The following is a 27,124-nucleotide window of genomic DNA, read 5'->3' as shown; positions in this document are numbered from 1 at the left end:
GTAGATCTATTTCTTTTGAACAATTTGTATGCATCCATCAGTACATTCCAGTCATGGGTTTTGTCCCACCAGGTTTCTGTAATGCCAACTGTGTCATACTTGCCTTTGTGTACTATTGTTTCTAGTTCACCCTGTTTGTTCCTCAAGCTTTGGGAATTTGTATATAAGCATTTAAGACTTTTATGCCTGTCCGTGGGTATGTTTCCTGCATCTCCTAATTGTTGTTTCTCTCCATCTTCTCCATTATTTGTCCTTTTGCTAGTGTTTTCATTATTTTGGAATTGTTTTCTTACCAAAAATACACACCCACTTTCTTTCCCATCCTTTTCTATAAATTTCAAGCCATCTCTCTAAATTGCCATCTCTTCCAGAAATTAATATATAATCCTATGTATACACAGTTGGGGATAATCATTGTTTTTATGTCAAGGACTTCTTGTAGATTTATAGGATTTGATGAATGACACAATGCAATAACGTTATTGGGGAAAGTATTAAAATTTATCAAATCTAAGACATTAGCTTCATTTCTACTGGTGTTATTCTTCAAGAAAATACAAGTAGCCAATTCTGTATCAATCCTTTCCTTTCCTTTCCTTTCCAACAATACTGTCACTTGATGTTTTAAAATACCTTACAGAATTTTTTCTGTATTACTAAATATAAACTAAATATAACCTAAGTTATATTTGAGGGAGATGGGTGGTTCAGAAAAATGAAAAAATGGTTTTCTTTAACTGCACACGTATTCCCAAGCTATAATTTGCTGTAACAGTTATGTGCACTTGGCTATTTCTATTTAAATTTTATTTTACAAAGCTCTAAGCGTAGAACATCTTGTCTGTTTAACTTTTCAGGAATCATTTGAATTGAGAAAACAAAATCCCTGGTGCATCCCTCTATGGGTTTTCAGTGAATTTTCTGAAGTGACTGAACATCAATCTACTCTTGAACTGCAGAGGGGAAGGGCCTATTCAAGCAGCCCTCCAGAAGAGCCTGATGGACCCAGTAGGTTTCAGAGGGAGTGTAGGGTTATTCCTAAGACTCCAGCACATGGATTTGACAAAACTTAATCATGGGTTGCAATGAGTGCCTGGGATTTTTCTTTGAAAATCTTTCATTTCTCATACAAGAAGCTTCTTCAGTTCAGGACAGAACAAGCTTCTTGGATGAGAAGAAAACATACAATTTTTTAAAAAAATTATTTATCATTAATGATTGCCTAGCTAGTCTTAAGGTAGTGTAAGATAAGACTTTCACTAGCATGCTAGCATTATGTTTACAAGAGATATAAAAAGTATTTTGATAGTCATCTAGTTCAAAGAAACACAAAATGATATAAATCATAAGTATTCCAACTCCAAATAATGTGTCAAAATTATTGGCAAAAATAACTTTTCTTGGAATTGCTTTTAAATGACTTCCCCTAATAGTAAATGGCACCTTTGAATATATAGAAGTAATTTATTATATATGCAATAGTTGAAAAAAGAAGAAAGAAAGCCTAAATTGTTCTTCAGGTTAAGAATTCATGGTTCTTAATTAGCAATCTCGATAGGCAGAAATACAAAGTAAGAATGTGTGTAAAGAAAATTACCACAAAACAGCATATCAAACACAATCTGAAAGTTTCGCTCGTTCTTCAAATTGCTTGTCCACTGCAAGTGATAAAGCTTGAAGGAAAGTTGTCATTATAACATTAGGAGTCTAGAAGGAAAGATAAAAATGTTAAGTGCCAGAATAAAAGCTTTTAAATTCACTATATAAAAAGAATTGAACAGTTATTTAACATTCTATATGAAATATTACAAGTATTATATAAATGTACAAATTTCATGGAAACAGGAACATTTCTAATAGCATTTCTGCAGCATAATGGAGCAAACAGTTGGATACTTCAGAGTTCTTTCTCTCTTGGGCCCAGTGCTCTTCAACAATGACTAAGGAATTAAATATTTTACCAAGGCAGCCTCCAACCCTTTCTCCACTTCCAGGCTGCAGCCTGCTTGGAAGTGGGCCATGCAAGCAGTGGGCAAACACATCCACACTGCTCCATTTGTGCAAGCAGTAGGTGCATGTGTCTGCCACTTAGGCAAATGGAGCTCACACAGGACCATCTCCCCGAATGGGCCACCAAGCTGTAAAGGTTGGGGACCACTCGTATAGGGGTGACATAGCTATCTTCCAATACTTGAAGGGTGTCACAGGGAAAGGGTGTGTGTGATTTATTCTCTAAAGCACCTGAAGGCAGGAAAGAATCAATGGGTGGAAGCTTGTTACAAAAAATCCTATTTGGAATTAAGAAGAAATTTCCTGACAATAAGAACAATTAATCAATGGAACAGTTTACTTCCCACAGTTGTGGGGTGTCTATTGCTGGACATTCTCAAGAAAAGATAGGACAATCATTTGTCCGGGATAGAATAAGGAGTTCTGCCTGGGGCAGAGTTTTATACTAGGAGATCTCCAAGGTCTCTTCCAGTCCTATGATTCTATGTTACTAACCTAATTAAATCTGAATTAATTTTTTTGCTACTGTATATGCTATTGCATATTGTTTACACATATTCTTTGTAGCTAACATGTACCAAAATTAAAAATGTCAAAATTATAGTTATCACTGAGTAAAAATCAAGCTCACATATAGGACTATGTATGTATTTTATCATTTTTATAAAATAAAATCTTACTTGAATATACAATGCATGGGCTAGAAAAGGAAGCTTTCTTAAGATACGGCCGCTAAGTCCTTCGCTTTTCCTATAAGCAGAAATATGTTATGTCTTAGGTTTGATTTTGTCAATACGAACATATAAGGAACTTGGAATAAATTTCAAAACATAATATATATTGAACCAACTTGCTATTGGAAGGTGGGCCTTGTTTATTCGATGGTTATATTTTTAGACTGTATTATATTGGAAGTGAGATCTCATCTGATTGAATTCACTTTCTATAAAGATTACACATTATTTAAGTATATCCCTACATAATACTACTCAAGGCAAAATAATTAAAGTTGTGCAAAATATTAATCTCACACCTTTTTGAGCTATGAATAAAGATTCCAAGCTCAAAAGAAATTTTGAGGATATATTTTGTTTTTGGTATTTATTATTTTAAGTGCCCCAGGTTTGGATCATTCTTTTTTTAACCTGCTTTTTTTTAACCACCTAATATTCACCAAGTAAGTTGCAGGCCAAAAGAACAAGTAACAAGAAACCTATTAGGGCCAGCAAAATATACTGTTTATACTAAATAACAGTAATGATTTTCTATTATTTGTGTAATCTACATTCTGTTAAGGATATATAAAATATTTCAGACCTTTCTAAAGCATTACCGTAATTTGAAACATCCTGTTTCAATCACTTATAAACTAGCTCTTCAATTTCTCAGCTTTTAAAATAACTTATTTTAAATATCTTCTTCCATTTCTCAGCTTTTAAAATAACTACTTCTAGGTTGCAAACTCCGCAAATTTAAGTAGGCTTTCAAACCAGTGGATGCTATATATAGATGCTCCAGGAATTAAATCTGTCCTTCAGCAATACTAGATGTTTCTTCTTGTTGCAAAGATATTGCTTTTTCTTTTTGAACAAAAATGAACTGTAAGTATGCATTTAATTTTTAGCTTTTAATTTAATTTAATTTAATAATTTAATTTGTATACCGCCCTTCTCCCGAAGGACTCAGGGCGGTGAACAGGGCAATACACAATAAAAATAGAATACAAAAATTAAAAAGCCATTAAACATTATGCCCATAAAATTAATATGTATTAAAATTAAAACTACCGTATATACTTGAGTATAAGCCGACTCGAGTATAAACTGAGACCCCTAATTTTACCCCCAAAACCTGGAAAAAGCCATTGACTCGAGTATAAGCCGAGGCTGGGATCCGCCGTTCTGCAAGCCTCCGCCGCCGGCAGAGGCTCGATCCGCTGTTCTGCAAGCCTCCGCCACCAGCAGAGGCTCGATCCGCCATTCTGCATTCAGGCTGCCCCATTCTCTCAATGGGAGGCTTGCTTCGGCTGCTTTTCTTTTGGCAGAGCCATCCATACTGGAGGTGGATGGGGGCAGGGCTGGTGCACGTTGCCCGGTGGAGAAAAGGGGGCAGCGGGAGCCTCTGGGTGCCCAAGCCACGTCGGAGGGTCTCCAACCTGTGTGTGTGTGTGTGTGTGTGTGTGTGTGGCGGGGGGGGAAAATCAAATTGGATCTTTTTATTGATGTATCGTACTTTTATTCGGTATTAGGTTTTTATGGATCAATTATGAACACCCGGGGTCCCTCTGCGACTTACGGGCGGAATATCTAACTTCAGAGCCGTCCTCTCCGGCTGCGGTGGCCTGGGGGAGGGCAGCGCGGGGCTCTAGGAGGTACTCAAGATAGTTGGGGGGGATCCAACCTGCCGCGGGGGGTGGGAGTGGGACTTTAGTCACGGACGGCGAGAGGAACCTTCGGAAGGGGAAGCGGGAACGAAGAGAAGATGAGGGTGGAGCGATCGGGGAGCCGGTAACTCAAGTTCCCCGAGTGGCTTTCAGCACTGGAGAAAATGCAAAATCGCTCGAGACCAAACTCGAAGGAATCAGCTGCCGATGGGAACGAGGCGATCCGTGCGGTCCCGTGACAGCCAGTCAGGCAAGCAACGCGAAGAGTGGCAGGGCTTTATTTTTGCACCGTGGAGCTCCCCCTCCCCCTCCTCCCAAACTCCCCCTCTCTCCCCCTTCCCCTCCTTCCCAGAGCTGAATACAGGGTATTAACCGGCGGCGGAGGCTTGCAGAACGGCGGATCGAGCCTCTGTCGGCGGCGGAGGCTGGATCCGTGCTCCGCAAGCCTCTGCCACCGGCGGAGGCTGGATCCGCGCTCCGCAAGCCTCTGCCCCCGGCGGAGGCTGGATCCGCGCTCCGCAAGCCTCTGCCGCCAGCGGAGGCTGGATCTGCGCTCCGCAAGCCTCTGCCGCCGGCTGGATCCGCGCTCCGCAAGCCTCTGCCGCCGGTGGAGGCTGGATCCACGCTCCGCAAGCCTCTGCCGCCGACTGGATCCGCGCTCCGCAAGCCTCTGCCGCCGGCGGAGGCTGGATCCGCGCTCCGCAAGCCTCTGCCACCGGCGGAGGCTGGATCCGCGCTCCGCAAGCCTCTGCTGCCGGCTGGATCCACGCTCCGCAAGCCTCTGCCGCCGGCGGAGGCTGGATCCGCGCTCCGCAAGCCTCTGCCGCCGGCTGGATCCGCACTCCGCAAGCCTCTGCCCCCGGCGGAGGCTGGATCCACGCTCCGCAAGCCTCTGCCCCCGGCGGAGGCTGGATCCGCACTCCGCAAGCCTCTGCCGCCGGCTGGATCCGCGCTCCGCAAGCCTCTGCCCCCGGCAGAGGCTGGATCCGCGCTCCGCAAGCCTCTGCTGCCGGCTGGATCCGCGCTCCACAAGCCTCTGCGGCCGGTGGTGGCTGGATCCGCGCTCCGCAAGCCTCTGCTGCCGGCTGGATCTGCGCTCCGCAAGCCTCTGCCGCCGGCGGAGGCTGGATCTGCGCTCCGCAAGCCTCTGCCGCTGGCTGGATCTGCGCTCCGCAAGTCTCTGCCGCCGGCGGAGGCTGGATCCGCGCTCCGCAAGCCTCTGCCGCCGGCTGGATCCGCGCTCCGCAAGCCTCTGCCCCCGGCAGAGGCTGGATCCGCGCTCCGCAAGCCTCTGCTGCCGGCTGGATCCGCGCTCCACAAGCCTCTGCGGCCGGTGGTGGCTGGATCCGCGCTCCGCAAGCCTCTGCTGCCGGCTGGATCTGCGCTCCGCAAGCCTCTGCCGCCGGCGGAGGCTGGATCTGCGCTCCGCAAGCCTCTGCCGCTGGCTGGATCTGCGCTCCGCAAGTCTCTGCCGCCGGCGGAGGCTGGATCCGCGCTCCGCAAGCCTCTGCCGCCGGCTGGATCCGCGCTCCGCAAGCCTCTGCCGCCAGCGGAGGCTGGATCCGCGCTCCGCAAGCCTCTGCCGCCGGCGGAGGCTGGATCTGCGCTCCGCAAGCCTCTGCCGCCGGCTGGATCCGCGCTCCGCAAGCCTCTGCCTCCGGTGGAGGATGGATCCGCGCTCCGCAAGCCTCTGCCGCCGGCTGGATCCGCGCTCCGCAAGCCTCTGCCGCCGGCGGAGGCTGGATCCGCGCTCCGCAAGCCTCTGCTGCCGGCTGGATCCACGCTCCGCAAGCCTCTGCCGCCGGCTGGATCCACGCTCCGCAAGCCTCTGCCGCCGGCTGGATCCGCGCTCCGCAAGCCTCTGCCTCCTCTTCTCCAAAAAGGCCTGTTGGAAAACTGCACAGAACAGAAGCGGCAGCCAGGAGCCCACCATCTCTCCTCTGCCGCTCGCTCTCGCCGCTCCAGCCCTGGCGAGCCAAAGAGACGAAAGGCCCCGAGCGATAGGAAGGGGATCTCTGCCCTAGAGCGGGAGGGGGGAGGGAAAGGGGGGGGAGGAAAGGCCCGATCGCTTTGTGTTACCTGCCATGAAACCAGTCCTTGCAGGCGTTGCACTGGATCATGAAGCGGGTTACATCGTAGGGCAGCCAGGCAGCGGAAAGAAGCAGGCAGGCAGGGCGCGGAGGTCCGGAGACCTGCCGACGTTTGGGGAGGTTTGGGGAGGTACGCGTGCACCTCCCCAAACCTCCCCAAACTTCGGCAGGTCTCCGGCTTGGGAGAGGTGCGCGCGATCCCGGAAGCACCGAAGCCTCGGCCGCGCGCAAGTCCTCGGTAAGTTTTTTTTGTTCACTGGAGTATAAGCCGAAGTGGATTTTCCAGCCCAAAAAGTGGGCTGAAAAATTCGGCTTATACTCAAGTATATACGGTATTTATAAAAACCCAACCCCATCCTGTCAGACCAGGCCAGCTTGTTCGAAAAAGAAAGTTTTGAGATCGCGCCGGAAGGAGCGAAGGTCGGGGGCCATCCGGAGCTCAACCGGTAAGCGGTTCCAAAGGTCTGGCGCGCCCACAGAGAACGCTCTCCCCCTGGGGGTCACCAATCGGCATTCTTTGATCGGCGGCACCCTGAGGAGGCCCTCTCTGTGGGAGCGCACTGGACAGAGGGAAGTTGACGCCGGACGCCGGACGCTTTTAGAGTACTGAATGTAAATGTATTACTTTTTGGCATAAGTTTTGCTGGGAAGTTGACATGAGAATGCAGAAATATACTTATGTAATGTGCATTAGGAAGGGGTTTCAGGCAACAGCCAGAGATGAGTACTTTTCTGCCGTTAATAACAACAATCATACTATACAGAATGGAAAAAGGTTGCCAGGACAGACTATTCCTTCCCTAAAGTAAAACTTTTAAACTATTTCTAATTTTGTCCCAACATAGCCTTCTTGAGACTTTGTGAGATTGAATGTAGAAGTCACTCTACTGTGGGGTACCAGTAAATTTTCTTTGGAAGGTAGTACCTGATGAGGATTGGTTGGTAGCATAGCCTTTGGGCTAAGGAGTTCCATCTTATTTTATTACTTAATATCTAGATGAAATTTACGAAAGTGTTCATTTAGAGTATTAAAATTAGGTACAGTGTTAAAAACATTCAATTCTATTACTCCTTCTTATTAAGACAAATGAAAATGTTGATGCCCAAGAATCTTGTTCAAATTTGATATGAACCTGAGATAAATCTTGAAAATGTGAATATGCTGTTAATCAGTAAGAAGTATTGCTCATTCAACCTGGTCTAGAAAAATTTATATTCTGAAAAATCAGATGTGTTAACTGGGATTCATTAATACTATGCTATACTTCAATTATTTAATCAGAAATAATTATGAAACAGAATCACTCTCTCAGCCTTAAGAATGTGACAATATCAAACCACTTCGGAAAAATGTCAACAAAAAAACTGCAGGGACTAGTCCAGACAGTTGCCAGATATCACAGACTGATTCAAAGGCATCCCTCTCTCCAAACATACAAATAACTCAATATTGCAAAGTGTATCAATTTTTCAATTGCTTTTTAATCAATGGGTGAGAGTCTAACTAAGAGATCAGTTGTCTCATCATGAATTTATTATTAACATCTGTAGGAAGGGAACTTTTGTTGACATTATCACAAGAAAAGACCTATTTGTTGAGCACAGAGGAAAAGCTCTCTTGAGTGTTTGAAAAAAGTTCTTTCCACGTACTATCTGGCTCCAGACCTACAGATAGATAATGAAATACTGTACTTTCCATTTCTACTCCAGCCATGGTGGAGAACCAGTAGAAGAGTTGATCCAGTGCTTGGGGGTTGTTATAGTCTGAATGAAATGACAGGTTGAAGCTGAAGCCAAATAGAGATATTATTTGTTTCAGACAGTTCCCTGCCAGTATCAGATGGAGGTACACTCTATGAAGATCTCTGACTAAGGCAGAATATCAGCAAGTAGCCCATGCCTACAAAGATGAAGTGAGGAAAGCTAAGGTTCAAAATGAACTAAGGCTTGTGACCAAAGTCAAAAATAACAAAAAAAGCTTCTTTCAACATGTAAAAAACAAGAAAAAAGTGAAGGAAACGATTGGTCTATTAGTGGGGGGAAAGTGGCAAGAAGCTGACAAGCAACAGGGAGAAAGCAGAACTATTTAACTCGTTTTTTGCATCTTTACAAAGGGAAAAAACAGTCCAACCTACCAAAACCAGTGCCATAAAAAACAGAATAGAAACGCAAGTTAAGATAGGCAAGAAAATGGTAAGTGAGCACCTGTACAGCCTAGACGAGTTCAAATCACCAGGACCAGATGGATTACACCCCAAGGCTCTCAAGGAACTGGCAGATGTGATCTCAGAATCACTGAATTATATTTTTCAAAGATCCAAGAGCACTGGGGAACTACCAGAGGACTGGAAAAGAGCTGATGTAGTTCCCATCTTCAAAAAAGGGAAAAATGTAGACCCAGGAAACTACAGACCTATCAGCCTGACCTCAATACCTGGGAAGATTCTGGAAAAGATAATCAAACAACAAATCAGTGAACACTAGATGCAAACAAAGTCATTACTAAAAGCCAACATGGGCTTGTCAAAAACAGATTGTGCCAGATAAATCTTATTGCATTCTTTGACCAAGTGACAAAATTAGTGGACCAGAGGAATGCTGTGGATATAATTTACTTGGACTTCAGTGATAAAGTAGATCACAACTTACTACTTTTTTATTGAAAAGTTTTAAAATACATTTTAAAAACATAAACTCCCTCCCTTCCCCTCCCCCCCGACTTCCCAGAGCTGAATACAGGGTATTAACTTTTACAAACTTAAGCTAAAATATGCCAACTAACTAAAAAAAACCCACTTTAAATTCTATCGCACTTTAACTTCCCTTAAACATAACTAAATAATAATAACTAAATAATAATACATCTTATAATACTAACACTTATTCATATGCTAAATGAAACTTTTTAGTCCCATATTTATTCTGAATATAATCGATCCATCTTCTTACTACTTGATAAGATAGAAAAATGTGCATCACCACCAGATGGATTCGTAGCTGGCTTACAGGCCGTACTCAGTGTGTGGTCCTCAATGGAACTGCATCTACATGGAAGGAAGTGTGTAGTGGGGTGCCCCAGGGCTCTGTTCTGGGCCCAGTACTCTTCAACATCTTCATCAACGATTTGGATGAGGGGATAGATGGGGAACTCATCAAATTTGCAGATGACACCAAGCTGGCAGGAATAGCCAATACTCTTAAGATAGGCTTAAGATACAGGAGGATCTGAACAGATGTGAACACTGAGTGCTATCTAACAAAATAAAATTCAATGGTGAAAAAAGTAAGGTTCTACATTTAGGCAAGAAAAACCAAATGCACAGGTATAGTATAGGTGTATACTATACTGTGAGAGGGATCTTGGGAGTCCTAGTGGACAATCACTTAAATATGAGCCAGGAGTGTACTGCAGCTACCAAAAAAGCCAACACAGTGCTAAACTGCATTAACAGAGGGATAGAATCAAGATCACATGAAGTATTAATACCACTTTACAATGCCTTGGTAAGGCCACACTTGGAATACTGCATCCAGTATTGGTCACCACGATGTAAAAAAGTTATCGAGACTCTAGAAAGAGTACAGAGAAGAGCAACAAAGATGATTAGGGGACTGGAGGCTAAAACATATAAGGAATGGTTGCTGAATTTGAATTTATATGCCGCCCTTCTCCCTAAGGACTCAGGGCGGCTCACAACAATAAAAAGTTAAAAAACATCAAATACAAAATTTAAAAAAGAATTAAACCATAAATGTAATAAATACATAACAATTAACCCAATAAAACCAATTTTAAAACTATAGTCAGTCCAGCCCTGATTGTTGGAACATCTATGTCTTCAGGTCACGGCGGAAGGACCGAAGGTCAGGGGCAATCCACAGCTCCGGAGGCAACTCATTCCAGAGGTTGGCGTGGCCACAGAGAAGGCTCTCCCCTGGGGGTCGCCAGCCAGCATTGCTTAGCCGATGGAACCCTGAGGAGGCCGACTCTGTGGGAGTGAATTGGGCGATAGGAGGTTGACAATGGCAGCAGGTGTTCTCGCAAGTACCCCGGGCCTAAGCCATGTAGGGCTTTAAAGGTAATTACCAGCACCTTGAATCGCACCCAGAGGGCAACCGGAAGCCAATGCAGCTCACGCAGGAGTGGTGTAACATGGGAGTATCAAGAAACTCCCATAAGCACCCACGCAGCCGCATTTTGCACCAACTGAAACCTCCGGGTGCACTTCAAGGGCAGCCCCATGTAGACAGCATTGCAGTAATCCAGGTGAGAAGTGACAAGGGCGTGGGTGACCGTGCATAGGGCATCTCGCTCCAAAAAGGGGCGCAACTGGTGCACCAGGCGAACCTGTGCAAAGGCCCCCCTGGTCACAGCAGTTAGATGATCCTCCAAGTTAAGCCGTGAATCCAGGAGGACACCCAAGTTGCGGGCCCTTTCTGAGAGGGGCAATACCTCCCCCCCATCAAAAGAGATGGAACATGTTGGACAATACAAGATGCCGGTATCCACAGCCACTCGGTCTTAGAGGGGTTCAGCCTGAGCCTGTTCCTTCCCATCCAGACCCGCATCACATCACTGGGTTGGCTTGGGGTGGAGATGAACAACTGGGTATCATCTGCATATTGATGATACCTCACCCAAAGTCATGGATGATCTCACCCAGCAGCTTCATATAGATGTTAAACAGGAGGGGGGAGAGAGCCGACCCCTGAGGCACCCCACAAGTGAGGGGCCTAGGAGTAGATCTCTACCCCCCTGCCAATACAAACCGCGAGCAGCCCGAGAGGTAGGAGAACCACCGTAGAACAGTGCCTCCCACTCCTAACCCCTCGAGCTGTCATAGCAGGATACCATGGTCGATGGTATCAAAAGCCGCTGAGAGGTCAAGTAGGACCAGGGCAGAGGAACAACCCCTGTCTTGGGCCCGCCAGAGATCATCTACCAGTGCGACCAATGCCGTTTCCGTGCTGTAACCGGGCCTGAAACCAGACTGGTATGGGTCTAGATAGCTTCATCCAGGAATTGCGGGAGCTGATGCGCCACAACACTTTCAACAACCTTCGCTACAAAGTGAAGGTTGGAGACAGGACGATATTCAAGTTATTCAAGGAGGCCGGGTCCAGGACAGGCTTCTTGAGAAGGGGCCTCACCACCGCCTCTTTTAAGGCGGAGGGGAAAACACCCTCCATCAATGAAGCATTGACAACTGCCTGGAGAGAGCCCCCTGTCACCTCCCCGGCAGCCGAAACCAGCCAGGAGGGACATGGGTCCAATAGACAAGTTGTAGCGCTCAGTCTACGCATAATCCTGTCCACATCATCCAAAGACACAGGGTCAAACTCACCCCAAATGGTATAACCAAGACCTATCCTTACCACTCCGCCGGATTCCACCCAGTCGGAATCCAAACCAGTCCGGATCTGAGCGATTTTGTACTGCAGATACTGTACAAATTCCTCAGCCCTACCCTGCAAGGGGTCATCCCTTGGTCGCTGATTAAGCAGTGAGCAGGTCACTCTAAACAGGGCGGCTGGGCGGTTATCTGCGGACGCAATGAGAGCGGAAAAGTAAACACGCCACTAGGTAAGACTTAAGATAAGTTCTTAGCTGTGTTCGGTCAGGTTCGGATCTGCTGGACCTCCAACAGCTCTCTAGGCGTCTTTTCCGGCACTTCATCTCTCAGAGACCCTCAGTGAACCAGGGGGCCACCCGGGATCTGCACCGGGTCAGAGGCTGCAAAGGCACAACTCGATCCAAGGCTCCAGCAGCCGCCCTCTCCCAGGCTTCTACTAGGGCCTCGGCAGAGTCGTGGGCAAGGGAAGCAGGAAATGTCCCAAGCTCCGTCTGGAACCTCTCAGGGTCCATCAGGTGCCTGGGGTGGAACCACCTGGTCGGTTCCGCCTCCCAGTGGCGGGGGATGACATACTGAAAGTCTAGCCGGAGGAGAAAATGATTGGACCATGACAGGGGTTGGATGGTTAAATCCCCCCTACCCAGATCATTAATCCACTGTCCAGAGATAAAAACCAGGTCGAGTGTGTGCCCTCCATTATGGGTCGGGTCTTGAATTACTTGAGTCAGGTCCATGGCTGTCATGGAAGCCATGAACTCCCGAGCCAACTCAGATGCCTCACCTGCGGAAGGCAGATTGAAATCGCCCAGAACTATAAGCCTGGGAAACTCAATTGCCAACCCGGGCAAGACATCATGGAGCTTGGGCAGGGCCGATGACACGCAGCTGGGAGACAGGTACGTAATCAATAGGCCCAACTGAACTCCAGGACCCCACTTCAAAAGGAGAGATTCACACCCGCCTATCTGAGGGACAGTGGCCACTCGCGGACAAAGACTCTCCCTAATAATAACCGCCACCCCCCCACCCCTGCCCTGGGCCCGCGGCTGCTGAAGCACCCGGAAGCCCGGTGGGCATACTTCTGAGGGGGACCCCCCTCTTGGCCCAACCAGGTCTCCGTGATGCAGGCCAGGTCCGCTTTCTCCTCCTCAATAAGATCATGTATGAGGGGAGCCTTGTTCACCACAGACCTGGCATTGAAATAAACCAACCTGAGCCCAGGGTCCTGCAATCCTATGCCCCCCGGGGGAGCAAGAAGAGCTACAAGGGCGGGAACAGGCAACCACTTGAAGACAGCGGTGGCCTGTTCCCCAACTGCGATAAAGCCCTCTGCTCCCACACTCACTGCCCCTCCCAATCACCATCAAAATAGGAAGACCCTCCTCACTTGGAACTGAGTCCACCCCAAACCCCTACTCCCCCCCACGACCATCCGATGGCCTGGACTGCTGTCCGGGTCAAACTCCCCCAAGTTCGTTCCGGATCCCTTGGGCCTCCCCCCTCCTGGATCCCCTTAAAATTTTATATAAAAATCTCGATAAAAATCCCCTCAGACTCCTCTTTGAAGCATGCCATCTCTCAGGGTTCTACAACCCGTCATCAAGAAAGATCTTATGTAAGACAGATGGACGCTCCTGCGAGAGGGGGGAATCTTGCAGCGAGTAAAGTTCTCCAAAAGTGTACGCTGGCATACAGAGGGAAACGGTAGCATCAGACAATGGAGGGTGCCAGCAGATGGAAATGCAGAGTTCAGTCAGCCTGTGGCAGGTCCCACAGCCACAATCGTGGTAACAGTAATCAGTGGCAGCGAAAGCAAAAGCCATAAGGTGGTGATGACAAAGTGGTGATGACAAATTATGACAAGTCCAAAAAAAGGGAAGGCAGCCCGATGACAATGGCGACGGACCCAAAACAACAGGATTCAGGCACGGCAACAAGGGCAGCTGCAACCTCTGCAGCGGCAAGGAAGCAACAGCAGCAGCAGACCCCATAGCCGAGACCACAATGCCAACAGGTCCACCGCACTCACGGAGCCGAACTCACCAAGTGGCGGGGGGGAGAAACGACATCAAAGCCCCCTTCCCCCCTGCCACAACCCTGGTCTCAACAAAACAAACAAGCACAAGCAGAGTCCAAATTCCGGCACAGAATCACTCGGCCCAGCTCCGCTCGGCTCGAACAAGCAGGGACACAGTCGAGCTCCGCTCGGCTCGAACAAGCAGGGACACAGTCGAGTCGGCCCTGCCCAGCCGCCAGCGTCCTCTCACTGGCGAGCTAGACATCAACCTCTCTGACTTCTCCTCCTCCATCCTCTGTCATTCCGGGTTGTATCCCGACGGGGGAGGGCGCCAACGCTCCACCGACAGCTCCACCAACTGAACAGGGGCCAAACGATGGCAAAAAGCCCCATGCGACCCAGCAGAGCCAAAAACCGCTCCACACTAAGAGCTCAGAAACCAGCGAGCAGCCATCTTGGACATGCACAGAGCGTAGAGGGGTGGAATTGGTTATGTGTAATTTAATAGAGACGGGCGAGGGGTGACATGATAGCAATGTTCCAATATCTCAGGGGCTGCCCCAAAGAAGAGGGAGTCAAGCTATTCTCCAAAGCACCTGAAGGCAGGACAAGAAGCAACGGATGGAAACTAGTCAAGGAGAGAAGCAACCTAGAACTAAGGAGAAACTTCCTGACAGTTAGAACAATTAACCAGTGGAACAACCTGCATCCAGAAGTGGAAGTGCTCCAACACTGGAAGTTTTTAAGAAGAGACTGGATAACCATTTGTCTGAAATGGTATAGGGTTTCTTGCTTGAGCAGGGGGTTGGACTAGATGACCTCCAAGGTCCCTACCAACATTATTATTATTATTATTATTATTATTATTATTATTATTATTATTATTATTATTGTTGTTGTTGTTGTTGTTGTTGTTATTATTTAGTATTAGTATTAGTATTTGTGTAGCAAAGACATAGGGTGGTATATCAGATTTGGCACTATCTGGTATGTGAGATCTTGGCTATTCGATTCTGAAAACACGTTTAATCTTATGGAACAATAATCACAAAGAAGCATAAAACAAAACAAAAAGTCATCAAAACTAAGCACTAATATATACCTTGAAATATCTTTTAACAGTAGACTTAATTTTGACACGTCGTTTTCTAAGTAACCAATCACCTCTAGCTCACGGAGTGTTAACAACTGCTGACGGGGATATATTATTTGGCACTTCGGGAAAAAAGTTTTTATTTAAAATATATATATATATATATCAAGCTAAAAATCAGTTATTTAAAAAGTGCTAACCACAATTCAATAAATATAAAGACAACATTTAAAGCAAAGAAGTTATTAAAAAGGAATGGGCATTGCTTCCTTATCCAAGTTAAATAAACAGAAAACATACATTATCAAGAATAAAAATAAAAATAATTTAAATATAATGCCTTCAAGGATAAGAATTAAGCTTTGAGAATTTTAAGAGTACTGAAATTACCTTCATTAATTCTTCTATGCAAGAATGATAGATTTTGAATATTGCTGCAGGAGAAGGTGGCCCAATGTATTGTTTAATATCAGCTCTATCTACAAAAGCAGTATCAATTTTCTCTGTGATATTTGAAGTCGTCAGTATAACCACATTAGGATACCTTTAAAATCACAATTGCAAGAATGTCACTTCATATTTAAGAAATACAGAAAAAATTCTGCTTCAAATAGTTTATCAAAATATAAAATACAGAAGTACCAAAAAATGAAAATAAGAGGAAAATAAGGGAGGAAAAGGGGAAGAGAAAAGTGTAGGTTAACAGAGAAAAGAAAAAGAAACGTACTGACTTTTGACTCTTTGATGCAGTAGAATAAGGGAGTAACATAAAATCTCAACTTTTACTTTTATATAATAATATATACTAATGATTTCTGTAACAATAAACCACGGGTCAGCAACCTGCGGCTCTTTCAGTCATCTCCTTGCGGCTCCCAGTCCTGTTCCATGTGCAGTCCAAAAACAAAAAACAAAAACAAAAAAAACCTTGGGACTAAAAAAGTTCAACCAATCAATTCAAACTTCTCATGGGAAAACAAAACTTGCGAAGCTTGAATTGATTGGTTGAAGTTCTTTGGTTTGTGGGACTGCCCACAAACCTCTTTTCTTCCTCAGACTGCACAAGGCGGCAGCGGAGGAAGAGACAGGAGGACTGCTGGAAAGGTGAGTGGGTTGGTCAGTGAGTGGGTCGGTCACTGCTGGGGGTGGAGGAGGCTGCCCAGGTTCGGCCTTAGCAGAAGCCAACGACAGTAGCGGTGGCGAGAGACACTGGATGTCTGCCGCATCTCCGTCAGCCTCTGCCTCCCCCGCAGAAACAAATCCCCGTGCCGGTTCTCATGGCAGCAGCGAGCCCCAAGGAGCGGGCAATTGCTCCGCTGGCGGCAGTTGCTCTTGGGTGGCCCAGTGCAGTCTCCTTCTCTTTGTTTCAGTTTGCTTTCTGCATTTGGAATGAAGACATGAGATTCGGTGTTTCTCCGTGCCCTCTGATCAGCGGGCGTGGAGAAATGCCCATTCCCTCTGCTGAGCCACCCCAGTTGCTTGCGTTGCAGAAGGCAAGCATTTGGAATGAAGACTCGAGATTCAGTGTTTCTCTGCGCATGCTGATCTCGCACTCCTTACAGTCTCCCTCTCTTTGTTTCAGCTTGCTTTCTGCATTTGGGACGAAGACTCAAGAGGGAGACTGTAAGGAGGGTGAGATCAGTGCAGGCTGACAAAAGCGGAATCTCGAGTCTTCGTCCCAAATGCAGAAAGCGCTGATCGTTTCTTTCAAACGTGGATGAACGCAGCAGCTCTCCAAACGGGGAGGCGGAGGTTTGGAGAGCTGTGCAGCTCTCCAAACCTCCGCCTCCCCGTTTGGAGAGCTGCTGCTTTTGTCCGCGTTTGAAAGAAACACGGACAAACGCAGCAGCTCTCCGAACGGGGAGGCGGAGTTTTGGAGAGCTGCACAGCTCTCCAAACCTCCGCCTCCCCGTTCGGAGAGCTGCCGCGTTCATCCGTGTTTTGTCCGTGTTTCTTTCAAATGCAGACGAAGGCAGCAGCCCTCCAAATGGGGAGGTGGAGGTTTGGAGAGCTGAGCAGCTCTCCAAACCTCCACCTCCCCGTTTGGAGAGCTGCTGCCTTCGTCAAATGCAGAGGTTTGGAGGCCCCGGGGGTAGGAGCAGGGCGTGGCTCCGGCGGCACCCGGGCTGAAGGCGCCGCCGCGACCCACTGCCCATCATCAGGGAGACCCACCGCCGTGCTGGTGCCTCCTGGCTTGGGGGAGCTGTGCTGCGGGAGATGCTCGCGAGGCTTCCTTCAGCTGGGGAAGGGCACGTTGCCTCCGAGGGGGGCTCGGGCGGGATCCTCTGTAAGGCTGTTTCCTTCCTCATCTTCACGCAGCCCTCTGCGGTCATCTCGGCCTGCGAGTCCCCCCTGGTAAGCTGGTTGCACTGGGCAGTGACAGGTGCGTGCGGCTCAGGATGCAGTGCGGGCATCGGGGTGGTGCATGTTTTGCTTTGCTCTGCGCATGCGCACATTTTGCGGCTCCCACTTTTTTGTGTGTGTGTGACGGAACCGGTTCCGAGTGGGTCTTTTGCTGTTTTAGGTTGCTGACCAGCGAAACCCAAAATCAAACTTTCATTTTTTCCACCTCAAGCACAAAGTCCAAAAGCAGTTTCCAAGTAGAAACAAAAATAATTGTGTTCTCTTCTTTAATCACAGCAGTCAATTTTGCCATCTCTGCTAACTCTTATCAACTTTTGCAGCCATTCTGAACCACAGAATTTTTAAACATGAGACAAGTTTTCATTCGTCAAGAAAGTATTTGAGTATATAAAACTTCTCACTGTTTCTACAGAACAAATTACTGCTTAGTTATAGATCAAATTAGGTTTGACAACTTTAAATCAACTCTGAAAATTAGTTGCTTTGTTTGATATAATTATAATAATTATATAATTAAAAAATAAAATTGTATAATTAGTAATTATATTCTCTAAAATATACATAATTTTCAGAAGTTTCTCTGAAAGGAATATTTTTTTGCCTTAAGATAGTCCTATTTTATTTCTGACCTTTTATAATAAATGATAATGATTAATGCTTACCTTTTGATCTGATCAATTTGTGTCAGTACAGCATTTACAACACGGATGGCATCGGAAGGCTCAGTACCTGCTTGAAAAGCATTACGAGCAGCTGTGAGACTTTCCACCTGCAAAATAAAAAAGGTTGCTATATATTTTTTGAATAGCAATTAAAAAAGAGAATTCTGCCTGACCTTTTAAGCAATGTGTCATTTCTATTCTTTCTTTAAAAATTATATCCTACCTCCGGGAGACACAGTCAGTCCTACAACCAAGCCCTAACGTTGCCTCTCCCACCCAAGGCCTGGCCAGGTTGGCCAAACTTCGCCATGGAGACCAATGAGCAGCAATGGTGCTTTCCCCTGAGCAGACCCAGATTATATAGTGCTTTCATAGGCAAGAATTCCCCAAGCAGAACACATGTACATTCCAAGACCAGAGCAGAGAGCAGCATGTTACAAAGGTGTAGCTGCAGCTAAGGCCACCCTAAAAGTGTCTTCATGTGACTGAAGGTTCCTTTTTATTGCTTGCTTCCACCTTGCCACAGCAGCAACAATCAAAAGTGTATGGATCAGTTGTAAGTCCATTCTTTCAGCATCATCCTAACTGAACTGTCACTAAACAAATAAACAACCTGGAGACTACCTGTACAAATGTAAGTCAATAGAGAGTTGGCTTCCAACAGAAAGGAGCTAAAGGCTGTTCTCAAATAACTCCAGTTGCTAATGTGGGTTAATTAGGTAAAACTGGTAGCTATCTGTTCTAGTGCTAGGCAGCCCGCCAGAATCTGCTCCCACATTTGAATCCAGACTCATGTTCTCAAACTTAGAAGTTTCCACAAATGCCTGATTGTTCTACTGGCTGTTCAGACTGATTACCACCTCAGCCTCTTGCTAGAGGATTCACTGTCGAGGCTGTCATCAATCCGGTCGCCTATCGCTTAACTCTGCCACGTTCCCTGCACGTGCACCCAGTCTTTCATCAGTCTCTGTTGGTCCCCGAGCAACCGGCTTGTCCACTCAGCCGAGCGGAACCTCCCCCATCAGGACCTCGTGATGGAGGCAGCACCCCCGAGTACGAGGTCGCCAGCATCAGGGATTCCCGTTGGCTGAAAGGTCGTTTCCAGTACCTGATTGAATGGAAAGGTTACGGACCAGAGGACTTCACCTGGGAAGACACGACCGCCATTCATGCCCCTGCGTTGGTGACTGCTTTTCATGAACAATTCCCATCCCGACCGCATCCGGATCGGCAGCCCCGGGGGAAGGGCCCTGCGGTGCGGGATAGTGTTGTGATTCAGGGTCAGCCTGTGGGTTCGGCAGTTGGGTCGGACGACGACTCAGAGGAGGAGGGGGGTGTTGAAGATCTTGCTGATGATAGCCCTCAGGCAGGTCCCTCCCACTTGGTAACCATGGAGACCCAGCTGTGTGAGCCTGACAGTGTGGATGAAGATGACCCACAGCTGGCCCTGTTCAAGGACGCCCGACACAGGAGGCAGTCAAGTAGGAGCAAACAGAGGAAGGCTGTGGGGCTTCTCGGAAGGAGGCAAAGAGAGGCCACGCCCTGAACTCTTTATAAAGGGAATGTTTGGGGAGGGCTGGTTTGCTGAAAGCAACCGCTCAGATAGTGTTTCAAAGCTCCTGTATCTTGGTACGTGTCTTGTTTGTTTTTGTAATAAATTTGGCAGACGTATTCCAGCCTCTTGTCGTTTATAAAGGGGTTGCCTTTTCTGCAAGGTCGGTAGCAGGCTGGTACAGAACACCACCCTGAGTCCTTTGGGAATAGGGCGGTATATAAACCGAATAAATAAATAAATAAATAAGTGGAGGATCACCTATATGCATCTTTATATGTTTTAAGTGATTATTATTTTATTATTTCTTCCTGTTTTTTTGTATAGTATGAATTTAGAGCACATTCAGGCCAGATTTATTATGGAGGTATCCTTGGAGATATTTGTAGGTGACCTATGGCAGAACTAGGCTGGAGCTAGTGCATCAATTCTTGGGCCCCTTGATCTCTCATGGCTTTTGATATACAATATTCTTTTGAATTGGTTCCAGGGATTAGAAACATTATTTTATGGTGATTCTCTTCATTTGCAACAGTTTCAATCAGTGTTGGACTATATCAGGGGTCGGCAACCTAAAAAAGAAAAAGAGCCACTGGGAACCGGTTCCATCACAAATTAAAAAAAGAGGGAGCCGCGTGCGTGTGTCCATGCACGCGCATGCGCAAAAAGGTTTTTTGCGCATGCGCGGACGCACGCGGCTGCCATTTTTTAAAAAATGAGATGGAACCGGTTCCCGGTTGCCCGATGGCGACGGCCCGTCTGCAAAGCTGCCGCTTTCGGCAGCTTTGCAGACGGGCCGTGGCAGCTTCAGCAAAGAGCGGCGCCCCTGCCCATTCCGAGAGGTGCGCGCGCACCTCTCCGAACGACCGGAGGTGCGCGCGTACCTCCGCGCGAATGGGCAGCGGTGCCGCTCTTTCAGGAAGCCCGCCGCGGCCCGTCTGTGAAGCTGCCGAAAGCGGCAGCTTAGCAAACGGGCTGCGGCAGCTTCCGCAAAGAGCGGCGCCCCTGCCCATTCCGAGAGGTGCGCGCGCACCTCTCCGAACGACCGGAGTTGCACGCGCACCTCCGTGCGAAGGGGCAGCGGCGCCGCTCTTTCAGGAAGCTGCCGAAAGCGAAGGGGCAGCGGCGCCGCTCTTTCAGGAAGCTGCCGAAAGCGACAGCTTCCTGAAAGAGCGGCCCGCTGCCCGTTCGCGCGGAGGTACGCGCGCACCTCCCCAAAGGTTTGGGGAGGTGCGCGCGCACCTCCGGTCGTTCGGAGAGGTGCGCACGCACCTCTCGGAATGGGCAGGGGCGCCGCTCTTTGCGGAAGCTGCCGCGGCCCGTCTGCTAAGCTGCCGCTTTCGGCAGCTTCACAGACGGGCCACGGCGGGCTTCCTGAAAGAGCGGCACCGCTGCCCATTCGCGCGGAGGTACGCGCGCACCTCTCCAAAGGTTTGGGGAGGTGCGCGCGCACCTCCGCCCATTCGGGGAGGTGCGCGTGCACCTCTCCAAATGGGCGGTGCCACTCTCCATTTGGAGAGGTGCGCGCGCACCACTGCCCGTTGGAAGAGGTGCGCGCGCACCGGGCGGCTGGGAGCCGCAAGAGACGGCTCAAAGAGCCGCATGCGGCTCCGGAGCCGCAGGTTGCCGACCTGTGGACTATATGATAGACATGATTCTCTAGTCCTTCCTTTGTGGAATGCCAAAGGACTAAATGCTTTCTCCCCTACTGTTTAACTAGATAAAACCACTGGCTCCACTGGTTTAAGGTTCAGTGTCATCAGTATGCCTCTCTTCCAGAATGAGATTTCCTGAGAGACCTGTGTGGTTCATCCTGTTGGCTTTCCAAAAAGTTTTGAAGATCTGGCTCTTCTCCCAGACCTTGGGCTAAGGTTGGAGGGAGGGGGTATTAAATATATTTGTATGCATGGATGTTGTTAACCACAATTGACATCTTGCTTTCTTTTTATCATTATTGTGGGTTTTTTGTCTTGTTTTGTTGTAAGCCACTCAAAATTAGTTTGCAGTCAGTCACTGCCTAAACTGAACCGAATTTATTTTTATGTGTAAACTACTATAAGTCATTCTGAGTTTGGTGGCCTATTTATCTGCAATATAAATATAAATTAAAATTCAGTTTAAAAATATATTATGCAAATATATCTGATATAAAGTTTTTATGAATAGGTGTATATATATTTAAATTTGCAAACAAACACAGGCAGAATCATGAGCATATTCAGACTTTAACCTAAGGATTTAAAATACTATAAATGTAACCCATATACTACAGATGGATTTTGAATTTCCAATAGAACCTGCAAGAATTGAAATCTGATTTCTTTGCCTTCATACAGCCCAGCTTGGATTTTAATAGAAAAATAAATGACATAGAATTTTGTAATCAGTATACCAGTAAGATAGTATAAACACTCTCTAGTGCAAACAATTTTAATATTGAAGTACTATTATAATCATACCTCATCAATAAGTACAAATACAAGGGCATCTTTGTCATCAATTAATTCTTGAATCTTCTGAAACATTTTTGTAACAAGTTTGCCGCTCTAAAAAAAAGTAGTATATAAATTGATATTAACAGGGGTTAAAATTTAACACCTGCCTGATTATTGTTTATTCTCAAGGCAATGTGGTTGCATACTTGCTGCTGACACAAATTCTGCATGACTGAAACAATATGTTTCACTTGTAGAATCTTAACCACGACTGTTCCCCCAAAGAAGAGACATATGGAAATCCCCGTAGAAGTAGAACATGTAGGATTCTGTATTTCAGTAATCACCAAAATTATAGCATGCCAAAGGAGAAACAAAATTGTAGAATAGCATAGGACTAGGCATAAATGGAGACTGTCTATTCCTAACACCCTGGATTGATGACTATTTCTTGACACATAAACTTCATTGTGACTACAATTCTAAATACTATATATCTATTTGACTACCCTGGTTTCAGAAAAAAGTAATATGCTGACTAGCAATAAGACTGAATTGTGTTGTTGATTTGTTCTGCTGGTTTATTCTTTTTTTGGGAAATAGTCTGCCTTTTTGTAGTGTCAGTGTTGAGATTAATATAATAAATCATATGGTAGATAACAAGAAAAAAACATACAATAAGAATCTCTATGTTATATGTGAAATCAGTTATAAGCACTGGGAAATTTATGAGAAATTTCAAAATAGCTACTCAGGCTCTTCATATATTACTTTTTTTTACTAGCCTATAGCTAAAACACTTTGAAGCATAAAAATATATAAAATGTATATAACAAATGTATGTAGGAAGCATACCACAATAGTAATGGTTGACTTCAACTATCCAGATATCAACTGTGGACAAACTGTGCAGTGAGTAGAAGATCAAACAAATTCCTAAACAACCTAGCCGACAACTTTGTCATCCGAAAAATGGAGGAGGGAACTACACGTAAACAATCCAACCAGTCTTAAACTTCAAAAGAGCTGACTTTAACAAACTCAGAGATAACCTAGGAAAGATCCCATGGATGAGAATCTTAAAGGGGAAAACAAACCAAGAAGGGTGGGAAACCCTCAAAAATGTGATCATAAAAGCCAAGTACAGCACAATACCACTGGAAAAGAAAAACAAGAAATTCAAGAAGAAACCAGCATGGCTGCACAAAGATCTCTCTGACAAACTGAAAGACAAAAAGGACAAATACAAAAAACGAATAGAGGGTCGCATAACTAAGGCCGATTATCAGCAGACAGCCAGAATATGCAAAGATGAAGTCAAGAAAGCAAAGGCTCAGAATGAACAAAGAGTTGCAACTGAAATCAAGGATAATAAAAAAAGTTTCATCCAATATATTAACAACAAGAAAAAAGTCAAGAAAACTACAGGCCCACTAAAAAGAAAAGATGGCAAGGAAATAACAGGAAATAGGGAGAAAACAGAACTGCTTAACTCATACTTTGCATCAGTCTTCATACAAAAAGAAACCATAGCCCAACATACAAAAAAACCAGTACAAAAGACAAACTAGAAACAAAAATAAAAATAAGAAAATGGTAAGAGAACACCTATCCGACCTTGACGAATATAAATCACCAGGACCTGACAGATTACATCCCAGAGTACTGAAGGAGCTGGCAGATGTTATTTCAGAACCATTGCACCATATCTTTCAAAAATCTTGGAGCACCGGGGAAACACCTGAGGACTGGAAAAGGGCTGATGTGGTTCCCATCTTCAAGAAAGGGAAAAAAACAGACCCAGGAAACTACAGATCAATCAGTCTAACATCAATATCTGGGAAGATCCTGGAAAAGATAATAAAAAAACAGATCTCTGAACAACTAGAAACAAAGAAAGTTATAACCAGTAGCCAGAGCAGGTTTGTCAAAAACAGATCATGCCAAACCAATCTTATTTCATTCTTCGATAAAGTGACTAAACTAATAGACCAGCGAAATACTGTGGACATAGTGTACTTAGATTTCAGTAAGGCATTTGATAAGGTAGACAACAACCTACTCCTTGCTAAGCTAGAAAAAGGTGGAATAGACAATGTCACCACCAGATGGATCTGTAGCGGGCTGGCAAACCGTACTCAACGAGTAGTCCTCAACAGCAATACATCCTTACAGAGAGAAGTAAGCAGCCAGGTATCAAGGTTCAATTCTTCAATATCTTCATAAATGACTTAAACGAAGGAATTGAAGGGGGACTCATCAAATTTGCAGATGACACCAAGCTGGCAGGAGTAGCTAACACCACAGAAGATAAACCCAGGATCCAAAAAGATCTTGACAAACTTGAACAATGGGCCCTGTCCAACAAAATGAGTTTCAATGTGGGAAAAATCAGAGTCTTACATTTAGGCAGGAAAAATCAAAGGTACAACTACAGACTGGGCAAGTCCTGGCTTAAAAACAGTGACTGTCAGAAGGACCTTGGAGTCCTAGTGGACGATCACTTAACTATGAGCCAGCAGTGTGCAGCAGCATCCCAAAAAGCCAATATAATCCTGGGATGTATAAACAGTGGCATAGAATCAAGATCACTCAAGGTATTAGTACTGCTTTATAAAACCTGGAATACTGCAACCAAGTTTGGTCACAATATCACAAAAAAGATAGAGAGTTTGGAAAAAATTCAGAGAAGAGCAACTAAGATGATCAAAGGCCTGGAGACTAAAACATACGAAGAACGGCTGCAGAACTTGCGTTTGGCTAATCTAAAGAAAATAGGGGAGACATGATAGCAGTATTCCAGTATTTGAGGGGCTGCCACAAAGATGAGGGGGTAACATTGTTCACCAAAGCACCAGAGGGAAGGACGAAAAATAATGGTTGGAAACTGATCAAAGAGAGAAGCAACCTAGAATTAAGGAGAAACTTCCTGAAAGTGAGAATAATTAATCAGTGGAACAACTTGCCTCCAGACATTGTGGGTGCAGGCAATCCTCAACTTACAACCACTATTGAGCCCAAAATTTCATATATGAATGAAAATACACACACACACACAAAAGATTATCTTGTCTCATCAACATTAGTCTCACTCTGTGTGTGTTTTGTTATTATGACATGTTCATAAACTATCAAGGGTAATGGTTTCAATAAATTTCCTATTATGTGTACTAATTGTAACATTTTCTTATTTTAAATGGGGTTAACATTAAACACAGTTAAACTGCAAGTGTAGAAGGCCTATTTTATAGGGAAGAAATTATACAGATTAAATCCCACATATTGTTCAAGTTTATATTTACTGATTTCAGTTTCTACTTAGTTCTCATTAAAATTTAATTAGAGCAGTTTTTGGCAGAATTCTCTCCTGGTTTTTTTTGTTAATATGTGACTAACGACTGTTGTCTTGTTCATAAGAAATTTACATATGCCTGTACTAAATCAAATATGTTAAAAAGTAATTCTCACTATTATAATAATTTGTAAATTAAGGAGATTGAGCTCATTTATGAGAACTGAGCAGGAATAGTAAGATTAGGAATTATATGTGAAAAGAGTGCTTCTGGATATGGCTAAAACAGAATTATAGGGGGAAAAGGCTAGAGGGGAAGGCTTTGGACATCATAGTAGCGACAAGAATGGGGCGATATGATAGGAGGCAGGGAGTAAAGCTCTTGGCGAAGACTGGCTTAGTATTTAGTACTAATGTTGCATTCTAGCCTCTTGTGCTCAACCCTGAAGATCATCTTCAGAGCTTCACTGATTTTGGTCTCTTTGTTATTTAATACAATGTTAGTCTGTAATAAGATTCTCCTCATCCATGATCTAATCATGAATGACAGGACCAACTAGATGCATTACCAATACCCAGGTACACTTGAATGTGCTCTCTCTTGGAAATGTCCTTTCTTTTGCTTTGAAGGTGGTGCCAGCTACAAAGCTTGAACAGGGTAGCAGTACAGCTGCAGGTGTCAGAGAATTTCTGGTGATTTTTAGGGACACTACACTTGACAGATGCAAGATCCTTGACTCCATGGATAAATTGGTGGTTCCTTCAAATGATCATTCTGAGAGAATTTATCTTGCTTTCTCTGAGTCACCATGGACCTGATCCAGAATGCTGCATGCCAAACTCATAGTGGAGTAACATGTTATATTTGGTTTATGCAGTGGCAATATGAACTGATGTTGGAAAATATCAGTCTCTTATCTTGGGCAGAACTTTCCCTCCTAACTATGCAGCCCTCTGTACTGTAACTAATTTCCCTGCAGTAAAGAAGGATCTGTTTGACTGGTTAGCCAAAGCCTTATATTCCAGAGGAAACTAGGGGTTGTTCCTGAAACACCTATTGAATAGTCTGACCAAGGCTGTCACTGCTTGTAATGGATCAGTGATAACAGCCTTGGATGAGATTTGTATGAACTCTGTGGATGCTGTAAGGCCTCAATTTTTAGAGGAACTTTCCAAGATGAAACAGTGAAAGACATTAAAGAATGCTGCTGGAGAAATACAAAAAACAAATCAAACCAAGTATGAAATATGGAGAACAATAACATATAACAAAAGGCCTATTTGAATGAAATTTAAATAAGACAAGACCTACTTATATAAAGACTTTGCCACCATTTGGCAAAATAATACTTAATATTTCACTATTCTACAGGCCATTTGTATTATGCAAATATATTAAGATTACTGGGCTAATATGATGACAAGGAAAGGAAATTAGATGCCTGTTCTAAATAATGATAAACCATTCACTTCTACTATTACTAAACCTGTTCTTTCAAACTCTATTTCTACAATGATTCTAATTGCTTTTTCTAAGTCTGAGGAAATTTCAAATATGCAATATTAATAATTCATTTGTTTTTTAAAGGGATATAATGGAAAATATGCTTCCCCAATACTGTTAGAGAGAGGCTGGCTACCCATAGAGTGAAAGAAAGATGGGAGGTCTCAAGTTTGGTTTCTTCTCCTGAGATTGTTAGCTCCACCTCTTGCTATCTGAAAGGTTTTATAATACTTTCCTACTTTAACATCTAAATTGTGATAATAGGTCTGAATTGATCTGGCATACTTCTATGAATGTTGATTATTATATTATTGAGGATAACAATTTCTTTTGGTTTGTTAATTTTGTCCCCTTTTATCCTTTATTTT

At 45.0% G+C, this 27,124-nt stretch overlaps 1 protein-coding gene across 1 annotated transcript in view; it reads right to left on the bottom strand.

Moving 5' to 3' along the window:
- Positions 1–1,449: 1,449 nt before the first annotated feature.
- TRIP13 (thyroid hormone receptor interactor 13) overlaps positions 1,450–27,124 on the bottom strand; it is a 46,550-nt gene continuing 20,875 nt past the window's right edge. Inside the window, exons 9-14 of the mRNA XM_083376416.1 lie at positions 21,985–22,071; positions 17,974–18,080; positions 15,338–15,491; positions 14,957–15,069; positions 2,691–2,760; positions 1,450–1,707 (exon numbers count right to left, since the gene is read on the bottom strand). Coding sequence (XP_083232542.1) covers positions 1,612–1,707; positions 2,691–2,760; positions 14,957–15,069; positions 15,338–15,491; positions 17,974–18,080; positions 21,985–22,071 — 627 coding nt within the window. The 3' untranslated portion in view covers positions 1,450–1,611. The remainder of the gene's footprint in view (positions 1,708–2,690; positions 2,761–14,956; positions 15,070–15,337; positions 15,492–17,973; positions 18,081–21,984; positions 22,072–27,124) is intronic.

This window comes from Vipera ursinii (genome assembly GCF_947247035.1).
Source record: "Vipera ursinii genome assembly, chromosome: Z".
Taxonomy (NCBI): Eukaryota; Metazoa; Chordata; class Lepidosauria; order Squamata; family Viperidae; genus Vipera; species Vipera ursinii.
Note: the sequence above shows the minus strand (reverse complement) of the source record. Positions and strands in the feature narration are given on the sequence as shown.